This window comes from Cryptomeria japonica, chromosome 2, assembly GCF_030272615.1.
Source record: "Cryptomeria japonica chromosome 2, Sugi_1.0, whole genome shotgun sequence".
Lineage (NCBI taxonomy): Eukaryota > Viridiplantae > Streptophyta > Pinopsida > Cupressales > Cupressaceae > Cryptomeria > Cryptomeria japonica.
In genome coordinates, this window is record NC_081406.1 from 241,167,381 (window position 1) to 241,194,009 (window position 26,629).

Here is a 26,629-nt window from a genome sequence, read left to right on the forward strand (position 1 = left end):
GATCAGTCTCATCCTGCTTCCTGAGGGTCTTCATTATCCTTCTTTGCTTCTTATCTGGATTAGTTTATGTTTGCTCACCATATTTGTGTCGGAAGGATCATTTATTCTTGGTTCTATTCTTGCTTTGAGTTTTGTTTTCTTCAGAGCTTTGGACTCTTGTGGTGTATAGACAGGTTGGCTCTTCGGGTGATGGCACTGAATTTTGTTGGACATCTTTGGCTTCATTTTGAGATGATCTCTTCTAGACTAGTTCTCACAGCTTCCTTTATATCTAATGTGGTTGGCGATGTATCTGGGGGGTTTATTTGGAATGCCTATGGGTTTTTTGTAATGGGTAGATAGGCTTATGTTCTTTTGAGCAATACTAAAGGGTTTTCTTACTGGTTCTTTCCCTTCAGTGCTCTTTGAACCAGACACCTGTAAAAAAAAAACTAAAGATTTAATATAATTTTAGTGGTCTCATCCACTTTTATAAAATAAAATAATAATAATAATAATAATAATAATAATAATAATAATAATAATAATAATAAATTTGGTTAAAATAATAGTATAATAATAGATTAGATATAATATTATTAATTATGGGGGATTGAAAGTGTTCTTACATAAAATCCATTTTTTCTTAGAATAAAGATAAGAATGAGAATATAAATTCAAAATGTAGTGATATGATGATATAATAATAATGCAGTCTTAATAGATTTTTTCTTTTGTCAAGGTTTAATAGAAATATAATAATATAATTTGGGACTAAAATATTTTTTCTTTTGTAAATATTAATTGCAATATTGTAATATAATAAGAATTTAATATTAATTACATTATAATAATGATTTAATTTATTTTTTTGATCTATAAGAAGTTCTGGACATGGGATCCACTCCCATATATAAAATAGTATGAAAAAAGATAGTCACATCAACACTCTAATAGGGATGTCAAATCTAAAGATTATTGTTGCCAGTTATAGTAACAAAACCTATCCTAATCTATAAGCGAGCGAGAATGCTTGCCACCACCAAAAAATACCTTCTAGCCCATATGGCTAAATTCAAATCATTAATTTGCACCTTTTCCCCTTTCTTGGAGGACCTCAAACTCATTTGAAGCTAAGGATTTTGTTTCCTCCTCTTAACTTAAGTCCCACCATGATCTTTTGTATAACAAGGTTATTCTTCTTGGCCATCCTTCTGCCCATAACCACTGTATTCTCCAATAGCTATATCTAGTTCCAAAGATGGACCACTATCTAAAGAAAAATAAATATGTGTGGCACTAGGATCTAGAGTCAATGCTTTAGAAAACATCAAGGACAACTAATAATCATTCTCTATAATTTCAACCATGCCATTATAATCATCATCCCAATTTATCACCATAGGTGGTGCAATAGAAGAAAGAGAACAAGCATCCCTTGAAATTGGCAACTTAATACTTTGACTAGGTTTGGTAAGGTAAGGATCATCTTTAGTAGTGGGTGAAGGTAAGGGAGGTTGAGAAGATGGGGCCATATCAACATTCAAGTACTTAGGGGAGGACTCACTTCTTAGAGCAAGCTCACAAACCATAGTATCACATCTTCTACGATATTCTCTCACCCTGTAATTTTGTTGGTTACAATTTAGACTAATGTAGAAGGAGATTAGGTATCACTCAATATCTATTCCTTTTCTGTAGAAACCAAAGGAGGAACGAAAGGAACCTCTAAAGGTGAAGAAACGGGAGGTCCAAATGGTGTTGGGTGTTTGCCTTGTTGTTCTTTCTAGGATGGCAAAGCTAAAACTACAATATACACACTAAAAACTCTAAGAAGAGGAAGGATTCTTAATCAAGGATGTGGTTCACTCGTTCTCTCTGGTGTAGGAGGAATAACTTCTATATCCATAAATGTTGCACGATCACCTTGAATGCCATTGTGAATGGTAACATCCCTAATGTTTGAAAAACATTCACATGCACAAAAAAAGCCATAAGAAACACAATAAAATCGTCTAAAAAATGTCAATAACTATATTATCATATCTCTGTAAATTAACGTACTAGAACTGATCTAGAATCTTTTCTAACGTAAAATGCTGTCCTTGTAAATTGAAGATCGAGAGCACCTCGATACGCTTGTACATCTCTAACGTTAAAGTTTCTTTCCCGCAATTTTTATTTTTTCTTTAAAACAAAATGGTACAACGGCTGGGACCCGGGAGCAGAATATTGGAAGCCTGCGGAAGAAGCAAATGATATGCATGGCCAACGCTGAGCAAAAGTGATGACGTTCTCAAAATTCGAAATTAAAAGAGCTTCTTCCATTATAGTAAATAAATATTCTTCCTCGCACCAAAGCAATATCATTATAGCCAATATTCTCTCCCGGACCAAGGCAATATCATGACGATGAGTTCGAACCACTCTATGTCAGGTTGGGACAACGGTAAGGTTTCCTTCCATTTTTTTCACTAAATTCATCTCAAACTCTTACATTATATTCTATAAGTTTGATAGTTATACAATTGATTTAAGTATTTTTGTCATATAATATAATAAAAAAATTAAGAAAATTGTGTTTTATAAAAGAATAATTTTGGATAAGTTCTCAAATTTTTTATAAGAATTTATTTGTATATGTATCTAATTTATGCTATGATTTTTAAAATTAAACGCATTTTTTATTTAAAATGTAATTTTAAATGGATAAGTACAAAACAAATTATTTAATATCTAGACTAGATAGTCAATTTTACAACCCAACCATCATAATTAGAAGAATTTTGTTCTTATAAAATCATAAAGATACTATTTTAATGAATAAGCTCTCCACTTTGTCTTTAGAGTAACTCTTAGGGTTTTTGGAATTTTATCGACAAATTTATTTTAAATCCTATTTGTAAAATATCTTTCCTTGGAATCACTCTGATCGTTGTTTTTGAAAAAATAAAATCTAATTCTATCATATTTATAAAATTAGGTGCAAGATTTCTAGTTAAAATTTAGATAATTACTTATTTACCATTTAGTGTAGAAGAATTGAAGAGACTAATCATTCAATATAAATATAACATAAAATAACTTTATATATGAAAAAACATCTAATCTTATCTTATTACACCCACTTTTTCAAAAAAATTAAATAAACCATAATTAAAAATTTTACTTTCAATATTTTCTTGGATAATCAAAACCCACTTTATTCCTAGTATAAACTTTATTCTCAAGTCATATTAATCTTGTCTTTCTTTATACTTATCCTAAAAATGATTCAACTTGTTTTATACTTACATGTATATGTACTTTAGATAATAATAATAACTTTGATTATTTTGGTATCTTTTTAAGATGATAGTTTTTGGTTACATGTACAAAAATCTATTACCTTAGATATGATGTTGCAACATTTTACATTTTTTAATATCTACATATAGAAAACTATTAAGTACTTCTCTTTAGAAAAAGATGCATCCTTCGTTATTCTAAGAATGTAGTTTTGCAATCCTTAAAACATTTAACCATGAACTATTAAATAATGGAAAATTTAATATGATTCTAAATTTTGGTATTCTAAGAGTGTAGTTTTGCAATTCTTATAACACTTAACCATGAATTACTAAATAATGAAATATTTAATATGATTTTAAACTTTGATATCATTTTGTTGTGAAAATTAATGCTATCTATTCTGCAAACTTATTTTTTCTTTTATATTAGGTGAAGTTTTATATTTTCTTTCAAAAGAACATATAATTATTTATTTTTAATTTTTGTTAATTTTAAATTAAATTTTAAAATTAAAATAAATAAATGTTATCTTAAAAAAGAATTCAAGAACATGATTTTTAAAGACTAAAAATCCAAGATTATTCTTTAAAAATAAACAACCACCAAATAAAAAATATATACCAACAAATATTTTCTAATTATAAATCATTTAAAACTATATTCAAAACTCTTATAATCAACATAAAATATTAGAAGTGTTTCCACCTAATATTAAAATAGACTAGGAAGGTGTTGTCAGGCTTAAAGGAAAGCCTTACGTAATAGTGCTATTGTGCCCATAGATTAATGAATCACAAGTTATACTTGTATATGGTGAAAATGGATAACAATAATAACAATATTGAAAGGCTAAATGAATCCAACCACAAAACCCTAGCCTAACAATCAACAAAGATCCATCATAACATATGAAGATTACCTAAGACAATGCAAATCACATGAAATCACAAAGATTATACCATCACATGTCCAATAGGGTTTTGATCTCCATTCTTCCTATCTCCATTGATCTTGCTTGATATATTTGCTCTCAGATTTTTATGTGCACAAGAGCTCAACAAAGAACGGAATGTGGTTGCAAGTAGGATCGTAGTGTAGCCAAGTCTTCAAGATTGTCGATTAGGATCAGTGATTAGGGTTTGATAATGAAGGAAGCATCTTCTTAAATAGAAGACACAATATGAAATGGAGGGATAAGATTGAGAGGTGTAAAAAAGGAGGTCGGCTAGGATTAGAGGGTAGGTAAAGAAATAATAAAATAATGAAAGGGGTAGGTAGTGTATGAATTAAGAGATGAATGACATGTGTCATAAGTAGAAAAGGTTAATGAATTAATTAAATAAATAAGATATTTATTTAATTTAGGAAAAGGATAATTTAAATAAATAAATGTATTTATTTAAATGAGAAATAAGGCTAGAAGAGGATAAATGAATTAATTAAATAAATAAAGATTTATTTAATTAATAGAAGAATTAGGCTTAGATAATTAAATAAATAAAATATTTATTTAATTAGACTGGACAATTTTAGGTGTCTACAATACTAATACTATCTCAATATGGAAATGCCAACATAATTGATAACCAAAAAAAATTAAAAATAGTGATATGATGATATGTTTGGATTGCATTGTATGAAAAGATCGCTCGATTCACATGGAGCACAATGAGCATAAGCCACTACAAAACATCACATGGAGTTGGTTGTGTTGTTTTTTTTTAAGGCGTGCACAACAAGGATGCAGAACATCACCATTTGGTTAGTCGACCAAATAATTATAACAACGTATCAAAAATAAATATGCAACTATTTGACCACTAAATGATGTATCTATTCTATTTTAGCAATCAATGATGTACTTCAAATAATAATGTGTATTCCTTTGGCAGGAACTAAAAAGGTCATGAAGAATGAACTAAATAATTGATGTAAAACACAAACAATAGTCTAGTATTCAATCGATGCTCAAAGCAGGTGTCTCCATGCCTAATATTTAATTTGTTGTAGTGAGTGATTTATCGACATTAGTACCCGATACAAACATTGGCTTCTTTGTAACAGATTCTACCTTAAGGGGGGGCTTCATGGTCTTCTCTTCTTATCTCTTTTTTGAAGGATAGTTTTTCCCACTAGGTTTTCTATCTTCCTCCATTTATGAGAGCTTTCATTGTACATGGGTACCTCAATAGGCTAGTAGTCGGGATCCATTTCCTTTATGCCTACCTAAGCTATGCTTAAGGGGTGTATTAGTGCATTGTTTACACTTAGGCTTATTAATCCTACTTAGTCATGCATTTATGCTTGGCACTTGTCCATGCCAAGATGTTAAGTTGATTAGGAGTTGTTAGAGAGGTGTCGACTCATTTTTGACACATCATGCTACCTTTGTGGGAGGCAACTTGCCACCACTCATTGAGTGTTGGTTTTGACTTTTGATTTGCCCCAATCACTCTACCTATTTGTACAATGTCGACTATGCTCATTTTAATGCAATCTTGTGCTTATCTAAATCTCTTTATTCCTAGATTATTAAAAAAAGCTATCTTATACATTTAGGAAAAATAATCATAACACTTCCAAAACTAACATGGCATATTGATATATCATGAAACATCTGAAACTATTATGATACAATTGGACCTAACTAATATAATTAAATGTTTGATGCAACCATGATCCAAAGGGTCCTCAAAGAGAACAATCCAAGTCATGAAACAACAACAACAACAACTAGAGAAAATGCAAAATCAGATATCTGCATCATCATATATTCATTACACAACATCCAGTAACATCCAAACATCCAGGTTCATTATGGAGGACTTGGAGGAAATCAACAAGGCTACCATCTAGAAGAACAAGGAGATTGTGCGCTTGCTTAATTGAGTGCTTGTTTGTGCTTTGTTTTGTTCTTTGTTGTTTCTTTTTTCTTTTGATCTCAGTCAGGGGTGTTCCCCTATTTTTCTGTTAGTTTTTCTTTGGTTGGATGATGGCCAGCTTCTGTAAAACTCTTGGTTTTGGGTCCATGTAAAACCCGTTTATCTATATAAAAAACATACAAGTTACATGTAGGCTAACATGCCCAGTTACATCATACAATCCATCCAGACCTCCAAGAGGTATCCAAATTACAAGCTATGAATCTATATCATCATACTTATTTGATATCCCCCCAAAGGATCACATACAATAATATATATACCATCCAGAACACATTCGGGTGGGCCAAAAAAGATTACATTAACCAAGGAAGGAAAAAGAAATGTGTAAAATAGGTCAGCCCCAAGATGTGAAGTTCTCATCCACCAAGAACAATCAAGAAGTGTGGACCACATAGGAAGGTCAGCCAAGGGCCCAAGAACATCCTCTGTGGTGCCAAATAGAACCGCAAGACAACAAATCGCTCTGCATGAGTAGAAATCTCTAACATAGGTGATAAGCTCAAAACTGCTCTAGAACCAAGAAATAGATGTTCCGAAAGGAATAACTTGCTGGAAAAAGAATCCAAACGAACTGGAAATGTGGAATGATGAATAAGAACAAACCTCGAAGTCACAAATCCGATCCACAATGAAAAAACTTCTTCTAGAACACACTGAAAAAATACAGAAACTACAACACTGAACTGAACAAGAACAAAACTAAAAGGATTTTTTTTTGGTTGATGCAAGATTGCTAATCGAACATGGATGCTCCTTCATCAGACACCCCAAGTAGAAAAAGATGTTCCATGAGAGGCAACTCATGAACACTGACAAGGATTCGAGATATAGATCACATACTCACTCCTAATCAAACTTCTTCTTGGTCTGCAGACTTCTTCCTTAACTCTTCCAGAACCTCAACTAGATTCTCTAACTACTGTTTCTCTTTATTTCTCTTTCCTTGCTTCATACCTACACACTGTTTCTGACTATTACCCTATTTCTTCTGTAACTCTGCCACAAGGTTTCATCTGGTCTGCCACCATAACCTTAACCTTACTACCATCCAGTACCACCTTTCTATCAGGCCTATCCACAAGATCCTTCTGCAAATCCATGCCACCATCCAGTGCAACCTCTGCAACCTACTTCTCAGCACTGCAAATCTTCTCAAGACTCAAAGTCCTCACTTCCTTCTCTTTCTCCCTCAAAGAAGTCAAAGTGAACTTCTGCCCATCCTTCTCAATAGTGATCAAGTTTCTTCTACAATCATAAATAGGTCCTCTATCAAATTGCCAAGGTCTACCCAACAAAACATGACAAGCACTCATAGACAAAACATCACACAAGACTTCATCTCTGAAAGGCCCAATATTAAAATTCACCAAACACTGTTCTTTCACTTCTACCTTCTGATCATCTTGCAACCAACTCACCTTGTAAGGGAAATGGTGTTTAAGCCTTTTCAGAGCAAGCTTCTCAATCATCTCCCCAGATACCAAATTATCAATACTTCCACTATCCACAATAACCTTACAAAACTTACCACTTGATTTACATATAGTCCGAAAAATATTCTTCCTTTGAGTAGGTCTGGTATCATCACTGCTATTCTCTACCAAGGCTCTTCTAAACATAAGAGATTCTCCCTACCCCGATTCCCATTCAACTCTGATAACTATAGCTTCCTGATCCTCATTTGCCACACATTTCCTTGTCATTCCATGCTTACACTCATAAGACATATGTATGGTTTCTCCACACCTAAAACATCTACCCGAAAATTAATTGATGCTGCTGCCATTGCCTTTTCTTTGTGTCTTATGATCCAATTCTTTATTCCACTTAGGTGTTGGTTCTTCTTCCACATTCTGCTTCTCTATACTGCAATTCATCTACCCTTTATATCTCTCTTTTCCTTCAGGGTTATTTTGTTGTCTTCTTTTCACTTTCTCCTCAGCCTTCAAAGCATATTGGTAAGCCTCCTCAACTATAGAAATCTTCAGTATACTCATCTCATCTTGAATGTTAAATGCAAGTCCATTTATGTACCTAGCCACTTTCTCCCTATCCATCTGTCTATGTCTAGATCTAATCATCACCTTGTAGAATTTGTTAGTATACTCCTTCACACTCATTTTCCTCTGCTTCAAGTTCTGTAACTTCTTGAAAAACTCCAACTCATAGTCTCTTGAAATGAATTTAATCAATCTTGCAACTATTTGCCTCCACCGGATGCTCTTTATCTCTCCATTCTCCACTCTATCTCTATGCAACTCTTTCCACCATAAAGAAGCATGCCCTTTCAATTTAGTTTGTGTTGATCGAACCCTCTGTGGTTCTTTAGTATCCTCAAACTCTAAATATTCCTCCAACTCTCTGATCCACTCTATCAAGTCTTCTAGATTCATTGTACCTGAAAAGTTAGAAATCTCGACTTTATGAATTTTACTCACTTGTGCCATTGATCTAGGGAATATTTCTTCTCTCTCATCTTCTCGTCGTTTAGCCTCTTCAACCTCAAACTCTTCACCCGCCTCTTCATTCTCATCCATTGATTCCAGATTTCTCCACAAACTAGCGAATGCATTTTGGATCTCATTCCTCATCTCATTTATGAAATCCTTCATCATCTTTTCTACCCTCCTCACGTTCATCCTTCTTAGCGACATCTCCTCTTTTTCTCTGGTGCAACTGCCTCCTCTGCGAAATGACTACAAGTTCCAATTGCCTCACACTTGGCACTCTATTGAAAATGATCACAGCCTGCCTCAACTCGATGATCTATTCACCCAAAGGAATGCCTTAAGATTCGCAACCAACACTGATACCATATGACACATCCATAATCTGGAGGGACCTAAAAGAGAACAATCCAAGTCATGTAGCAAGAGTAACACAATGGAAGAAACAACAACAAATAGAGAAAATATTGTTGGAAGTGAAGTCCAACGAACTCCTTCATCTTGCCGCCAAAACTCTTGTCTCTTCAACTTCTCCTTGCAAGCTCTTTAAGAGTTGATTGTATTTCATTTGTAGAGTGATTTTTTGGAGCTGCTTGCAACTGTGTATGTGTGTAAACTAGCTTGGTTATTAATCTATTGATTCCCCTGCTTCAAGTGTGGACGTAGGCAATTGTCGAACCACAATAAATTTGTGTGTCTCATTTCCCTGTGTTGTGTGTTTATAATTTTGTTTTATCTGTTGTTTAAATTTGTTTCTTCATCCTAACAATTGGTATCAGAGTGAGGTTAGATCGTTGTTAAGATTTTGGTGGTTGAAATTCTAGAATCATGGAAGAAGCGAAGATAGAGAAGTTCTCTGGTCAAAGCTTCGGGTTATGGAAGGTGCAGATGGAGTCTTTGTTGATAAAGCAAGAACTTTCATTCGTGCTTGAAGGGAAAAAGAAGAAGCCAACTGCGATGGCTGATGAAGAATGGTAAAAATTAGACAAGAAGGCAAGAGCGACAATTTTTCTCTCGCTATCCAACAATGTTCTCTTCAATGTCACGGGTGATGCAACAATAAAAGATGTATGGGATAGACTCACAGCCATGTATGAAATGGTATCGACTACAAATAAAGTGTTTATCATGAAGCGCTTGTACAAACTGAAAAAAAAGGAAGGTTGTACTATGGCAAACCACATCAATGAATTTAATACATTAATTAGTCAAGCAACTTCGATGGGGATGACACAAGATGATGAGAGAAAGGCTATTCTTTTATTATGTTCTTTGCCAAGCAGCTAGGATGGCGTTGTAACAGTAGTTAGCACATCTATATCCGGTAAAAATAATTTAATTTTTAATGATGTAGCATCTACTCTTCTCAGTGAGGATTTGAGAAGAAAGAATGATGAACCTTCATCTGGTGAAGCCTTAACGGTGGTCAGCACCAAAAATAGAGGTAGAAGTCATAATAGAGACATAAATAATTACCATAGACATTCGAAATCAGCAAGGAGATTGAAGTGTAGAAACATAAATGGTGAATGTTGGTTTTGTGGCAAAGCTGGTCATGTGAAGAAGGATTGTAGAAACTTGAAAAGGGCACAAGAGAGGGTGCGAGACAGCAAAGCAAATACAGTCTACGATAAAGATGATAGTGTACTAATCCTTTCAACAACCGACACTGCTCTGGATTCATGGATGCTTGATTCTGGTGCCTCCCATCATGCTACCTCTTGTCTTGAAGCATTCATTAATTACCATGAAGGTCATTTTGGAAATGTTTTCTTAGAAGATAACAAAGCTTGTGAAATTACAGGCAAAGGGGATGTATTGTTGCCATTAGAAGTTGGTAAAACAGGGCTGCTCAAAGATGTTCGCCATGTCCCAAAATTGAAGCAGAATTTGATATCCGTTGGATAGCTCTTTGATCAAGGTCTTAATGTAAATTTTCTCCTGGATACATGGAAGGTAACTCATGGTACCATGTTGATTGCAAATGGTAATAAAGTGGGTAGTTTATACATATTTAAGACTCATGGTGAAGTGGGAGCTGCAATGGTGATTGAGGACAACAAAGCGGATCTTTGGCATCAAAGACTTGGGCATATTAGAAAGAAAGGACTCCATGCTATGCATACAAGAAATAAGCTACCGGGCCTCAAACTTGTTGACTTAGCCTTTTGTGAACATTGCCTTTATGGCAAACAAAAGAGAGTCAATTTTTTGAAAGGTGGGCGTGACACAAAGACAACACCGCTGGAGCTTATATACGCGGATGTTTTTGGGCCTACCGAGGTAACCTCCATTGGAGGAGCTAACTATTTTGTCACCTTTCTTGATGATTGTACAAGAAAAGTATGGATTTATATGCTTTCTAGGAAATCTGAAGTCTTTTCAAAATTTAAAATTTTCAAAGCTTTAGTTGAAAATCAGATTGGGCATAAGATTAAATGTTTACAAACCGATAGTGGTGGAGAATTTTGTTCACATGAATTTGATGATTTTTGTGCTGATAATGGGATTAGAAGAATCAAGGTTGTTCCTTTCACTCCTCAAGAAAATGGTGCAGTCGAGAGGATGAATAGAACAATTCTTGAAAAGGCATGATGTATGTTGTCTAATGTAGGTCTATGCAACAAATTTTGGGTAGAAGCGTGTAACACAACAGTGCATTTAATCAACCGAAGTCCCTCATCTAAATTGTACTTTGGTATTCCGAAAGAGGAATGGAAAGGGAAGAGGATTTCATACTCACATCTTCATGTGTTTGGCTGTGAAGCCTTCTCACATATACCCAAGGAGAAGCGAACCAAATTGGATCCAAAGTCACTTAAATGTATTTTTGTGGGGTATGGCGAAGAGCAATTTGGTTTCAGATTGTGGGATCCAGTTCACAAAAATATTGTTCGTAGCAAGGATGTAATTTTCCATGAGACCTTCCCCGCGCTACAAGATTCAAATAAATCAGAGAAAAAATATGTCCCTATGTCTTTGTTTCAAAATTTGACTACCAGCACTCTACCTCTGGTCTCTCATTCAGTGGGAGCCCCTATGACATCTACCTTAGTTGAATATAGTTCTTAGACTGAGAATGATGAAGAAGACAGTATCCTTTATGAAAGCCCACTGTCGTTTGAAACAGCACCTTGTGAAGAACTGGACACGATTTCACAGTCTTCAAAGGTTTGCAAGAAGAATCCTTTTGTGCCACGGCCTGCATCGCAATCCACTTTACTTGCACGACATAGTTTGCACACCTCACGGTGCCCTACATCTCTGTCTCCACACCCAGTAGTATGTTCTTCTCTACGAGCTCCATGCAATCCTTCTCCGTGAGCTCCTTGCAGTCCTTCCCACAAGCTCCCCACTGGCGCTCTCTCCACGGGCTCCCCACCCCATGGGCCCTCCCTACTCTTTCCCCTATGCTCACATGTATCCACGGGGCTTGTGCCACCACCGCATGGCTTCCCTGCCATCAGTGATGTGGCAGTCCCCTCTCGTAGACCCCTGCTCACTCATCCAACGCAGGCAGAGAAAGACGTCTCTGCGGACCCTATCTCCCACGACTTGCCTGAACCCAATGTGGACAAAAATCCACAGGTCGTTGATTGCCCCTGTAGACAGGGAAATTAGCAATGAAACTACCGGGCGAATTAACACTGGGCATGATATCTACTCGCATAAACAAAGATCACTTAAATTGAATAATTCTACTACTGCAGCAGAGAGTCAATTGAGGAAATCAACCAGACAGAGGCGACCTCCTGCAAAGTTCTCCAACTATGATTTATTGTTTTGTGAAGAAGATGAACCTACCTTGCTAATCTCTGATCAAACAAAGCCTACAACATACAAAGAAGCTTGTAAAAATGCAGATTGTGATAACTGGCACGCTGCAATGTGCGAAGAAATGGATGCACTATTGCAAAATGAGACATGGGATTTGGTGCCACTTCCACCTAACAGAAAGGCATTAAGAAATAAATGGGTGTATAAACTCAAAGATGAAGTCGGTGGTTGCAAAAGATTTTGAGCAAGACTAGTTGTAAAGGGATATGCTCAGCAGCAAGACCTCGACTTCAAAGAAATTTTCTCGCCAATAGTCAAAATGACTACCATCCGAGCAGTATTGGGCTTAGTTGCAGCCTGGGATCCTGAACTTGAACAACTAGATGTGAAGACGACATTTCTTCATGGTTATCTTGATGAGGAACTATTTATGCATCAACCGAAAGGGTTCATTAAAAAGGGGTAGGAACACCTCTGTTGTAGATTGAAACATAGTTTGTATGGGCTTAAGAAAGCCTCTTGCCAATGGTATCTTAAATTTGACAAATTCATGATTGATCACAAGTTTACTCGTAGCGAGTCTGATCCTTGTATCTACTTTAAAAAGCTTCCTATGGCGAATTTGTCACACTTCTCCTTTACGTGGATGATATGCTAGTGACCGGAACAAGCATGAAGATTGTGAGTGAACTTAAAACTCACTTAGCAAAGGAATTTGCCATGAAAGATTTAGGGGCAGCAAAGAAGATTCTAGGAATGACTATTTTTCGGGATAGGAAAAAGAGAGAACTCAAACTATCTCAGCAAGATTACATTAAAAAATTATTGGACAGATTTGGTATGGAAGATGCTAAGTCTGTTTGCATACCCTTAGCCTCTCATTTTTCAATTGTCTTCTCAATTGTCTCCAAAAACACAAGAAAATAAGGAGTTTATGGACAAAATTCCATACAAATCTACAATTGGTAGCCTTATGTACGCTATGGTGTCTACTCGTCCGGACATTTCTCATGTCGTGGGAGTGGTGAGCAGATTTATGGCTAATCCGGGAAAATCACATTGGGAGGTGGTCAAGTATATCTTGTGGTATCTCAATGGTACTTCTGATTTTTGTTTATGGTTTGGAAAGGACAAGGTAGTTTTGCAAGGGTTTATTGATTCTGATTTTGCTGGAGATTTAGACAAAAGAAAGTCTACTTCAAGTTATTCTTTCACATTCGCTAGGGAAGTGATTAGTTGGGCTTCAAAATTGCAACATACAGTAGCTCAATCAACTGCAGAGGCTGAATACATAGCTCTTTCAGAGGGAGCAAAAGAGATGGTATGGTTGCAACTCTTATTCAACGAGTTGTGTTTGAAGCAATCAGATTTTGCTTTGTTTTGTGATAATAGAAGTGCCATCTTTATGACTAAACATCAGACATCTCAGCCTCGGTCAAAACATGTTGATGTTCACAGTCATTATGTTTGCCATATGGTCAAAGAAGGCAAGTTTCATGTAGATAAAATTCATACCGACAAGAATTCGGCTGATGTGCTCACTAATGTAGTTAAGTGGGAGAAGTTCAATTTCTGCCGAGCTTCTCTCGGCCTTTCCAATAACTGATAGCAAGATTGAGTATGGGAATCTACTTGTTGCAGCAGTCGTTGGCCTTCAATGGGAGATTGTTGGAAGTGAAGTCCAACGGACTCCTTCATCTTGCCGCCAAAACTCTTGGCTCTTCATCTTCTTCTTGCAAGCTCTTTAAGAGTTGATTGTATTTCATTTGTAGAGTGGTTTTCTTGAGCTGCTTGCAGTTGTGTATGTGTGTAAACCAGATTAGTTATTAATCTATTGATTCCCCTGCTTCAAGTGTGGATGTAGGCAATTGCCGAACCATGATAAATCTGTGTGTCTCATTTATATGTGTTGTGTGTTTATAATTCTGTAATATTTGTTGTTTAAATTCGTTTCTTCATCCTAACAAATACAAAATCATATATCTGCATCATCATATATTCATCACAAAACATCCAATAACATCCGCGCTACATGCAGGCTAACATGCCTAGTTACATCAGACATTACAGAATACAATCTATCTAGAAATCCAAGAGGTATCCAAATTACAAGCTATGAATCTAGATCATCATATTTCTTCGATATCCCCCCAAAGGATCACATACAATAATATATATACCATCCATAACACATCCAAGTCGGCGACAAAAGATTACATTAACCAAGGAAGGAAAATGAAACGTGTAAAATAGGTTAGCCCCAAGACATGAAGATCTCATCCGCCAAGAACAATCAAGAATTGTGGACCACATAGGAAGGTCGACCAAGGGCCTAAGAACATCGTGTGTTGTCCCAAATAGATCCACAAGCCAATAAATCGCTCCGCACAAGAAGAAATTTCCAACATAAACGATAAGCTCAAAACTACTCCAGAACCAAGAAACAAACGCTCTGGAAGGAATAACTTGCTAGAAAAGAATTCAAATGAAATGGAAATCTGGAATGATGAACAAGAACAAGGGTGGAAGCTAGATATTCGATCCACAATGAAAAAGAAATTGCTACCAGAAAACACTAAAAGAACACAAAAACTACAACATTGAATTGAACAAGAACAAAACTAAAAGGAAACATTTTTTTTTGTTGATGCAAGATTGCTCATTGACCAGGAATGCTCCTGTATCAATGTTATTATATGTTTAAAAGTTTACTAAGGGAGAGAGCCCTATGGTGGTGAGGGCTATGTTCACACCTCCCGAAATCTATCTCAAATATTTAAAAAAGTTTGAATTTTGTATATCTTGTTTGTCAATTACCTTACTTTTAAAAATGGGTTTTAAGTTCACATGGTCAAATATGATGCCACATCACATGCCTCTTTTGCCAAGGTGTCCAAAATGGTCCCAAAAGGAAATAAGACTCATAGTTGTATACTAAGTCATGTTTATTGGTGTGTTGATGTGGTGTCACATGATTCATTGCTTTTTAAAATTTGTTGCAATCTTTTAAGGGATAAGTACTCACATGACACTTTTTTGTGCCCCACTAATAGACTAATTGTAACCCACTAGTAAAATAATTTTGCCTAATTAATATCCCAAGTAAAAGGCCCTGCACCACCATGGGACCCTCTCCCTTGTCAGATTATGAACATTAAGTCAGTTTTTAGATTATTATTCTTTAATATATCTAATTTAATATTAAAAAAACTTAACCAGTTAAAATTTATTTATTTTATTATAAGTAAGAAATAAAGTTACTCTAATTAAAAATATAATATTTCAAATAAAACAACGAGTAAATTTCCTTCTCTACGTCGCGGCCAGGCTCGAACCCATGGAGCTGCAACGGCTAGAAATGTCGCATGCCAAAATAGAATGCGAAAACTTGTCAAAGCAGCAAGAAGCAAATTAGCTTCGACGAAAATCCCACTCGTAAAGAAATCTCAGTGGCATTAAATGGCCTTTTTCAATGGGCCCAACTTGTGGAACATGCTTAGATTATCTCTCTACGCATACAATTTTACGAGAAATGGGAAATTGGGCATAGTATAGATGCCACAGTGCCAGAAAGATAAGAACGTCAGGCATCTGTGGAAAATGATGTTAAAGAAGAAAGATCTGGGCCATGTGTAGACCCGCACAGCACGGCATGCTCAAGATATCTTCACCAATAGAAAGAGAATGGGAGAGATGCTATAAGCACATTTAAAAAACCGTGCACCTATCGAGTGCTTTTGTGAGATCATTATTTTGACACAATTGATCGAGAGTTGGTACTCAATAATTTCCTTTTCGTTAGGAGACTGTTTGCGTTTGGCAGATGGAAGCCGCCATTATTCAACTAGTTAGCGAGGCTATACCCAGTTTCATCAAAACATTTGTGAAAGAGATTAAGCACCTAATCAATTTGCCCAACGATGCCAAATACCTCCGCGAAAAGCTTGATCGTGTGAAGAGCATAGTAGATGATATCAACAATCAGCTAAGGACGCAAGGTCGACAGCCTTTGTCAGTCGTGAAGAATTGGCTCAACACACAAGAGCCAATCGTTAAATCCGCTGAAGAGGTGTTTCGCCAGTACGAAGAAAACAAGCACCATCGCTTGTGTTGCTGCTGCCCTAACTGTTGCTTTCTCCGAAGATCCAGTGGAAAAATCCTGAAGTCTATTAAGGAGATAGATGGGCTTCTGAAGACAAAGGAGTCAGATTTTCCCAAGAATGGAGATCTGGGAGAGCCTCTGAAGACGCTGGCGCAGCCCATGGAGAACGAGCTGGTGGGCACATATGCTCAGGAGAAGCTGTTGGAGTTGAAGACGTGGCTACTGGACGATCAATCTGTTCGTGTTGTTGGTATCTATGGAATGCCCGGCGTGGGAAAGACGGCCTTGCTCAAACACATCAACAACAATGAAAAGGTAGTGGATTTCTTTAAGCTTGTGATCTGGCTTACTGTGTCCAGAGACTCCAATGAATCTGATCTCCAGAGGCGCATTTTTGAGAGAATTGAATTGCCTTGGCAATGCAATTATAGCATTGACGAGGCTGCAGGGAAGTTGCATTCAGTTTTCAAGGAGAAGCCACTGCTGCTCATTTTGGACGATGTGTGGAGAAGAATCGATGTTTCCAAATTGGGGATTTCACTTTTGGAGAACAAATCAAAAGTTGTGCTGACTTCCAGGGATAGAGAGGTGTGCAACAGCATGGATGTAGACAAAATGATTCTAATGAAGAAACTCTCGGAGGAAGATGGTTGGGTACTTTTCTGCAGAGGAGCCTTCCGAGCTAGCGCGGATCAGAATATAGATAGCGAGATTGAGCCCTTCGCAAAAGGGATTGCAAAGGAGTGTAAAGGGCATCCCCTCGCCATTAAGACACTTGCCCGGACAATGCCGAAGCTTGACAAGAGTACGCCATCTCAATGGAAATACATTCTGGACGAGCTAAAGGCGATTGACCCCCAGTTTTATCGCATTCATGAGGAGATTCTGAGGGAATTATTCAGCCCGCTGAAGCGCAGCTACGATGCTCTGGAAACAGATGAGCTGAAGCTTTGTTTCCTGTATGTGGCCGCTTACAGAGAAGATGAGGAAATCGACGCAGATCAATTGATACAATTGTGGTTGGCCGAAGGCCTAGTGAAAAGCAGAGAGCAGGGTCGCCATTCTTTTCTCAAGATCTTGGCCGACCGATGTTTGGTTGAGATTGAGGTTAAAGAGGAAAACGGCCTTGATATTTGGAAAGTGAAAATTCACGATGTGCTAAGAGATATGGCGGTACAAATCGCTGAGGTCGACCGGAATATCCTGTTCCGTGCGGGACAGAGTCTAACCGGCATTCCAGACTCTGCAAGAGCAACATCGGTGAGGATATCACTGATGCATAACCATATCAGATATCTGCCTCAAAATTTTCAATGCACGGAGTTGGTGACACTGTTGTTGAGCTGGAACACAGTTGAAGAAATTCCAGAGGGATTTCTGGAGAAGCTGAATATGTTGAAGGTGCTTGATCTCAGCAACACGCCCATCAAATCCTTGCCAAAGTCCATCAAGCAACTGCAGAATCTCCTCTATCTGCAGCTTTCAAATACCCAGATTAAGGTAATCCCTCATCAAACATTTGAGCTGAGTAGACTGCAGTTTTTAGATCTTTCTTTCTCCCATCTTAAGAATATTCCATCCGTGATAAACAAGCTCAAATTTCTCCGAATTCTTAAGTTAGCCCACTGTTATGATTTGGAGTTAGTTTCACCCGACATATCACAGCTCACTAGTTTGGAAGACCTTGACTTGTGGAAGTCAACAATGTTTGCATATTCACGGGAGGTGAGAATAGGAGGGGAATTAAGGGAGGCTTCCTTGCAAGACATCTGCAAACTCCATAATCTCAAGCGTCTGCGTCTATCCCTAAAATCCCCAATTGAGGAGAAAACAGTGGGGAACCTGGTAGAGCTTCAAGAACTTTGGCTAGTTTGGATGCCCCAAGTCCATCAAACAAATCTACCCACTGACATGCGGGCCATGCACAACCTAGAGAGACTCCACCTGTATGATTGCCACAATGAGGGAACACCTGATTTATTCTCAGGATTAAAAAATCTCAAGTACTTAAAGCTGAACTCTTCTCAAATACTACTCAATCTTTCCGGATTAGGGTTAGGCATACTATCCAATTTGAAGGAAATAGAGATTGAGAAATGCCTTCAGCTCAAACAGTTGGGAGATGAATTCGGGAGGGAAGGTTGCTTTCCAAAGCTGCGCAAGCTCAAACTGTGGATGTTACCTTCTCTGGAGAGTCTGTGTAGTTCCGTCGAACAAGGGGCTCTTCCCATGTTGCAGACTTTAACTTTATTCCGTTGTATGAAAGTTAAAGTACTGCCATTGGGTCTTCATAATATCAAGTCTCTGATACAGATCAAAGCAGAGAAGGAATGGTGGAATGAAATTAGCTGGAAAAATGAAGAGATGAAGATTCATCTTCATACTAAGTACGCGGAAATCGTAGAAGTCCATGAAAATTATCATGTTTAACCCAAAATTTTCCAGTAAGTAATTGCTTGTACGAATTATAAGTTGTTTATTTTGCAAAGTATTGCTTGTGTGCAATAATGTAATTAAGGACTTTATGCTGCAAAAAGCTGGAAGCTGGATATTGTGATTATACCATCGTGTTGTGCAGGGATTACTATAATGTTTGAAACGCGTGGGTATTTTTTATTTTGTAAATTTAATTATTTTCATGACTGGGAAGTGATTAAGATATAGAGAATTGACCCATTCATTAAGTTTGGGGTATCATTTCGAATTGGATATTGTTAATAATCTTTGTAAGGCATTCATATATCTATAGTTATTGTTTGTAGAATAATCATTGATTTGGCCATGTAAGTTGAAGTATTGCATAATTTCTAGTTGGATCTAGTAGAACTACCACTTTGTAATAAGTTCAACATCATATAAAATTCTATTAAAGACTTCTTAATTTTCTTATTTTTCTGGTTGCTTAATAAAGATTAAATGATGTAGATTTCTTATATTGTTAAGAAATAGGAAGTCTCTATTTGATAAACATTGGAACAAGGTGAGTATATAGGAAGATTGTCTTTAGAGTCATTAAGGAAATGCAAAGTATTGGATTGATTTATGTAGTTAAATATTCTTCTAACCTATCTTAGAAATGCATGCCTTATAGAGGGGTATCTTAGTCATTAGTTATCTATAAGTATTCTGTCTTGAGCAAAAGCTAAAGTTTATAGGTCAGATAATCTTTTTTTTTTTTGATAAACATACAAGGAGAATGACATGATAGAACATGAAATTATCAAATATTTTACTTAGAGATTATTATTTCTTTAAATATCGCTTATGAGCATGTACAATTAAGGATAATCCTCTTATTTTCATTTTCATTTTTTTAACATGTGGATGTTAACTAATGATAGATTAAAATGATCTTTCATAGCTTAAGTTTTGAATGTAATCAATAAGGAAATCTGAATCCCAGTTTGTGGTGACTTTTCTTAATCAGCAAAACTTGGATGGTGTTAGTTGGCAGTTACAGTTGATTATTCAGTGGACTCTTTTGTTTTGTAACACTTTTGAGTCAGTTACTTTTAGTCACAGTCCCAAAGAATGGAATGGGGTGGTTGATTGTCTTGCTAAATGGGCTTCTATCTTTATGGAGGGTTGGTCTATTGAGGATAGGGGTTAACTTTCTCCAGAGTTGTCTCACATCTTGGATCATCTAGTGGATCGGGATAAGTCTTAGTATTTTTCTCTTTCCTGGGTGATTTGCCTTCTTTTGTTGTACTTATCTTTCTACTTTGAATAAAACATTTACCTCTTTATTTTCAAATCCTAATAAGTAGACATATAGAGATGCAGAACAATGCACTTGTATGCACATATGTGCCCTTGTATGCCTTTGTATGCTTTTGCAAGTTTTAATATGCACTATCATGTTTCGATATGTATTATTTGTATTTTGGATGAGTTTCATTTATGGAGCAAAAAGAAGGGTAAGTTTCTAGGGAAAAATAAATCTCTACATTAACATATATGTTGATAGTTAGCCCAAAAAGGCTCTTTGGAAAAATAAAATTTGATCACTTAGTATATGCTTGTTGTTTGATCATTATGTCCCACACTCTCTGTTATGTCATGATATTAATTCATTAACATGTATCTAGAATGTAGATATGTCGTGTTGTAAAAAATCTTGTCGCCCTACTAATTTCAAGATTATAGGCTATATCATGCATGGTCAAGCATTCTTCATGTTAAGAATAATTATGGGGAAGCATGGTGCTTTACAATTGGACACCAACGCACCTTGATGATGTTCTCACTTGTGGCATGCTCAAGTGGAGATCATGAACGAGGAGTTCCTTGATAGGATTTTCACCAACCATGTAGATCATGTACTCATTATATTTGATCTTATGGTCTCTTGTAAAAAAATAATTTCCTAATGTTATACTTAATCTTTGATTTATGTACTCAAACATATGTCAAAATATAATATCGTGTCTCTATATTTATGTATTTGAGCATGTGGTACGTTAAATTTTGCTTGAATATGTGTATTTTGTGGACTATGTTAATTTAATAATATGGAGGTCCTTACAAAAGTTGACTTCATAGTTTATTTTTCTACAAATACATCAGGAATATGATATTTATAGTGTTCTTTAAAGCATGCAAAGTACTGATCATCTTTGTGAAGACATGTATGATAAAAATCCTCTATGTCCTTATTAGCAAGATGACCACTGAAAAGGAAGTTAGAGGGCCCCCATTATAGTGGGAAAAGGGGGTATTGCACTTTTGGGTGTAGGTTATTGAAGTATCAAGATGATATGGTTAACTTAGTAATATAAATAAAGTCATGGATTTGGATTCTCCACATCCTTCATTGAGGATCTTGAATGTGTATTATAAGGGTTGTCCTCTGCTGGATGTAGTGAAAGATGTAGAAGGTAAATCACTAGGGTCAATGTATGGTTTGGATTTTGCATGATTGAAGACTTGAGGATTATGTTAAAAGATAGATAATGGTGATTGTTTATTACACATTTTATTGTGTTTGTAAATGGCGCCCTCAATATGAAAGGGTTGATTATACGATGGATGAAGGGGAGGAAAATAAATTGTAGTGAATGTGATATAATAGTCTATGGAAAGATTGCCAACAAAGGATTGGAAGCATGAAGAATCCATATTGATAGTCACTTTGAATTCTTGTAAGATTTCATTTAAGATATCATTATGAGTGGAGTATGTTCATGGGAGCTTAAGGATGGAATGTTGACTAGAGTTTGTTGAAGGTGATTTAGGAGGTCATATTATTTTTTGGTGTTTGGATTTAATGGAGAAGGACCTTGATTTTAAATTTTCAATGTTGGGTTCTAATAGCACAATCAATTATTTATATTTTTGTTAAATATGAACTCATTCCTCATATTTCTTAATTTGTCAATGATAGAGTCATAGGTATAAGTAATTTCATAATGATAGATTAATTTTTTATGGGTTTCATTTTCTTGAGTGTACTATTAAATATCTCAAGGGATATTGTTTAATATATGTTGAATTCATAATTGGGTGATGTGTTTGATGGCCCTTCAATTTCAATTTCACGTCTATCTACAAGTTCTTAGATGTGTTGTTTTGATTTCATACAATTTCCTATAGCATGATCTTTGATTCAATGTTGATTGCAACATTTATCCTCCTTGTATGATGATGGTTGACTCTCATCAAAGGGTGTATAAGTTGAAATAATAATACATTAGCTTTGACTAGTTGAAAATAAAAATGTTAATAGATTTTGATAGGAATGTGAACTATATTATTTTCCACTTAGGCTTAGTGGGTGTAGATGGAATGGTTGTGGATAAAGGCTATGCAATATTTTGGACATGTTTTGAATCAATTATCCTATCTTCAATTAGAGTTGACTAGTTTCACACATCACATGTTTTACATCTTGGTAGGGATTAGATAAGTAAACATAAAAAACAAACCATGTGAGCATCTCAAATTAACCACAATTGAGATTTCTCTTATGCTTGCACACCTTAATCATACATTACACACATATACTCAATATGTAATAATTGCCAAAGTGAATGGTAAAATCAACCAAATATAAAATAGATCATATTTTGATGATTTTTTTAATTTGATTCCTTTTTTATTAAAACAATGATCCATAATACAAAATTAAATCATCTAGTATATTATTGTAAAAATTAGTGAAGAATGATACACATGTATTTGTATATATCCAAATATACATATCAAGTATCAAAAATCAATTCAGTTGTATCCACAAGTGGTAACCAACAACCACAAAACAAAATAACATGCCATAAACCACTAATATGCATCTGCAAGATTAGAGAAAGACACCAATATGTCACGCGGATTCACACTTATAATTCTTCTTATGTGTCATAGATACTCTTACATTCCTAATGTAAGAGGCCAAACACCTACTTAGGACTTTCCCCTCTTGTTTAAACCCACCTTAAATGCCTTAGCCTAAGAAACAATTGTAATAATCTATTATAATAATGTGACACATGATAAGTTTCTATTCGTATAATCTACTTCATTTTCAACCTTTAAACACCAAAACTTTGCAATTCCATTCTAACTCTATTTATATGATCACCTTATATATGAATGCCAACATCCCTAATGTTTGAAAATATTCATATGCGTATACACAAAAAGCCATAAAAATGCATTAAGACACCTATGTAATTGTATTATCATACCTCCACAAATTACCCTCGCACACTCATAAAATACTAAAACTTAATCACTAAACATTTTGCATGTGTTTCTTCAAAGAAACTTGATCATTGACAAGAATGTTTTGAAAGTCTATTTTCTCAAGACAAACTTCCAAAGTAAGAGACACATTTTAAACCTCTTAAGTGTCTTTAAAGTTTCTTGCCCGCATTTTAAAATTTAAGTTTAAATTATTTAAAACAAAATAGTACCACGGTTGAGAGCTCGCAGAGAATATTCGAAGCCTGCGGCGGAAGAAGAAAATGATAAGCATGGGCGTGGGGAGAGTATAAGTGCTGATGTTGTGGAAAGTGGAAACTAAAGGCTTTCCTCAATTCTAGGGAATATTCTCTCTCGCCCCAAGGCAACATCGTCATGATAAGGAGTTCGGACCACATGGGGACAGCACTAAAGGTTTTGTTCCATTGCTTACCATATTCTGTGGTTTATTAGATGTAATGTTATTACACTGTCTCTTATATTATATTGTTCTATTATTAAGGTTTAAATTTAATAGTCATATGATTGTATTTAAATATTCATATAATATAGTGAAAAACTCTAAGATAAATGTATTATATAAAAATATGATTTTGGACAAATTGTTAAAAAAAATTATATCTATATCCAATTTATGGTATATTATTAAAAATAAAATGTGTCTTAACATTTGAAAACAAAATTTGAATATATAATTATTAAAATAATTACTAATAGATAGATTTGAAATCAATTTTACTGATTGAACATCATAATCAGAAGGATTTTGTTTTCTAAAATTTTAAGGACACATGTTTTTGAAGGGTAGGTGCCCCATTTTATCTATAGAATAACTCTTGGATTTTTATTTTTATTTAAATTAAACTACTTTATTTCAAATTCCACTTCTAAATTGTCCTTCTCTTAAAAAGATATCCAATGTATCTTCTCTATAAAATTAAGTGCAAGATTTCCAAATAAAATTTAGAAAAATAATTTTTTTATCACTTAAGACACATCCTTTCAACATGAATATATTATAAAAATAACTTTATATATAAATGAACATCGAAGCTTAACTTATTACTTACACCAATTTATTCATGAATTTCAAATGAACCATACCTAATTGTTTTAGTGTCAAATCAAGTTTTTTCTTCAATAAGTAAAACCAACCTTATTCCCAATATAACGTTTATTTTGAATATCATATTAATATTGTCTTTCTTTTTACTTACTTGAAATAATTCAACCTCTTTTACACCCACACACACCTACGAGTGTGTGTGTATCGTGTTTTTCTATTTATTTTTTTTAATTATTCCATATTTTCTTGTATCCTTACGATTTTCTCATCACAACATCAATATTACTAAGAGGTAAGAAACTCTATCTCCTTTCCCCAACCAACCACAACACACACACAATTTTTTTTAAGATGCATCCTATTATAGACCATTACGAGGTACACAAAGGTTATATTAACCATTTAGCTTGAATTTTTTTTATAGATACAATTATATTAATCTATTTAGCCCTATATGTATTTTCCCTTTTAATGTAGCCTAATTATTTCCTAAAGTTTTTAAATAAACATATGACATATAATAAGAAGAACAATTAAAAAGTACCAAAAATTAGTTGCATGTACTATTTCAAGATAGTATAAGAAAACACACCTTTCCAAATTTATCTACAACAAAAATTAAATATAGTTCATATTCTTTAACAAATGAATACTTCCTACGAATTTCATGAAGATGTGTGCTCATAGTCTAGAAAGAATTAATAATAGTATTTGTGATAATTTCTTGTTCTATGTATTAAAAGATACCATCTTATAAATATCATGCTACAAAATTTTACATTTTTGCTAGTGTGTGTACGAAAAGTCACTCTCTACTTCCTTTCAAAAGAAGATGCATTCTTCTCCTTGTTCTTTGCCTTATGGGTATAGCATGATACACTTGAGAGGTTATTATTTGTAAAGGATTGGTTAGAAAGTACCTCTAGGAAGGAGGTCTCCTCAATGTTTGAACCTTGGTTAGTACATGTATGCTACCAGATTTTGAGTGGTCCCATATGTATTCATGTGATTGCGATTCCTGTTTGGATGATTGAGATGTCTATATAATTTGACTTGTATGATTCTTGTATGGATCTTAATTGAGTATTATAACTATATTGCATAAGAGTTACACTGGAATCAGAAAGAGATCTAAACTAAATTATGTTCATTAGATGATTGAAATAATGATACTATTATGTACAACCTTCTTGTGGTCTCCTCACTCATCTAGGAAGAATAGGAAGAACCAACAAAATCAAGCTTAACATTACATTCATGTCACAATTGACAACAATCAAGTAGAATTCCACGCTTCACCAATCTAGGGTTTTGGTAAGCTTTATGGCTAGCAAGTTTCTATTTTAATTGATATAGGAGCTACTAATTTTTTCATTGTCACAGAGTAGTAACTAAGCTATCTATTGCAACTAGTTATATGTTTGAATTAATGGGCTATATTAAAGGTAGAGAGAAGGGTAGACCAGGGTTCGGTGTGTAGTGACATGGAACTTCTAAGTTTCCAAACTTTAGTCAATTTATATGTGGCCCTCAAGGTTCTTATGATGTAATTTCAAGAATTAATTGGTTGAACAAACCATAAATCCATTATAAATTGTGAGGATAAGGTTATCCAAAGTTTAGATGATAATGGGAATCATGTGGAGATTCATGGATCCTAGAAACCCCTTGAGCTTAGGCAGATTTTGCCCATCCAACTTAAGAAGGCCACAAGGAAGGGTACTTCAATCTACATCAACTAAGTCAATGATCTTAATAATGAGAAACCCTATTTTGATGACTACCCTATCCTAAATTAATATTGAGATCTATTCCCAATTGAGATAATTTATTTGTGGCAACAAATATTATAGAATCTATAGGGGAATGACCATTATTCATTGGTCAAGACAACTCTGGAGGAGGATCCATCTGATTTCCATTTTAATTAATACACTTTAGATCAATGATGGAACCCTATGGTATTAGGGAAGGATGTTCATTCTTAACCATGGGGGGTTTAGGAAATTGATCATGGAGTAAATGCATAATACACCATACTTAGGGCACTTGCAATGAGAAAAATGGTAGCAGATATAAGGCCACTATTTTTTTTGCTAGGGATCAAGAAGGACTTAATAGCATATTTGGCACAATGTTATGAATGCCAAAGATTCAAGGCTGAGTTATACTCATCCTTCAGAGCTAGTGTAATCACACAATGTACTAGACTACAAGTGGCATGTTATAAATATGGACTTCATTCAGTGGTTACCTATGCGTAAGAATGGATACAAAATTATCTCGATGGTTATGAATAAGATCACAAATGTAGCACAGTTTA

The 26,629-nt window shown here is 35.0% G+C and overlaps 1 protein-coding gene across 1 annotated transcript in view; it reads left to right on the forward strand.

Annotated features, from left to right (window-relative positions):
- The window catches only part of LOC131063271 (uncharacterized), a 29,828-nt gene extending 10,727 nt beyond the window's left edge, over positions 1 to 19,101 (forward strand). Inside the window, exons 3-4 of the mRNA XM_059214102.1 lie at positions 11,998 to 12,596; positions 16,242 to 19,101. Of these exons, the coding sequence (XP_059070085.1) occupies positions 11,998 to 12,596; positions 16,242 to 18,971 (3,329 nt within the window). The 3' untranslated portion in view covers positions 18,972 to 19,101. The remainder of the gene's footprint in view (positions 1 to 11,997; positions 12,597 to 16,241) is intronic.
- Positions 19,102 to 26,629: the final 7,528 nt, after the last annotated feature.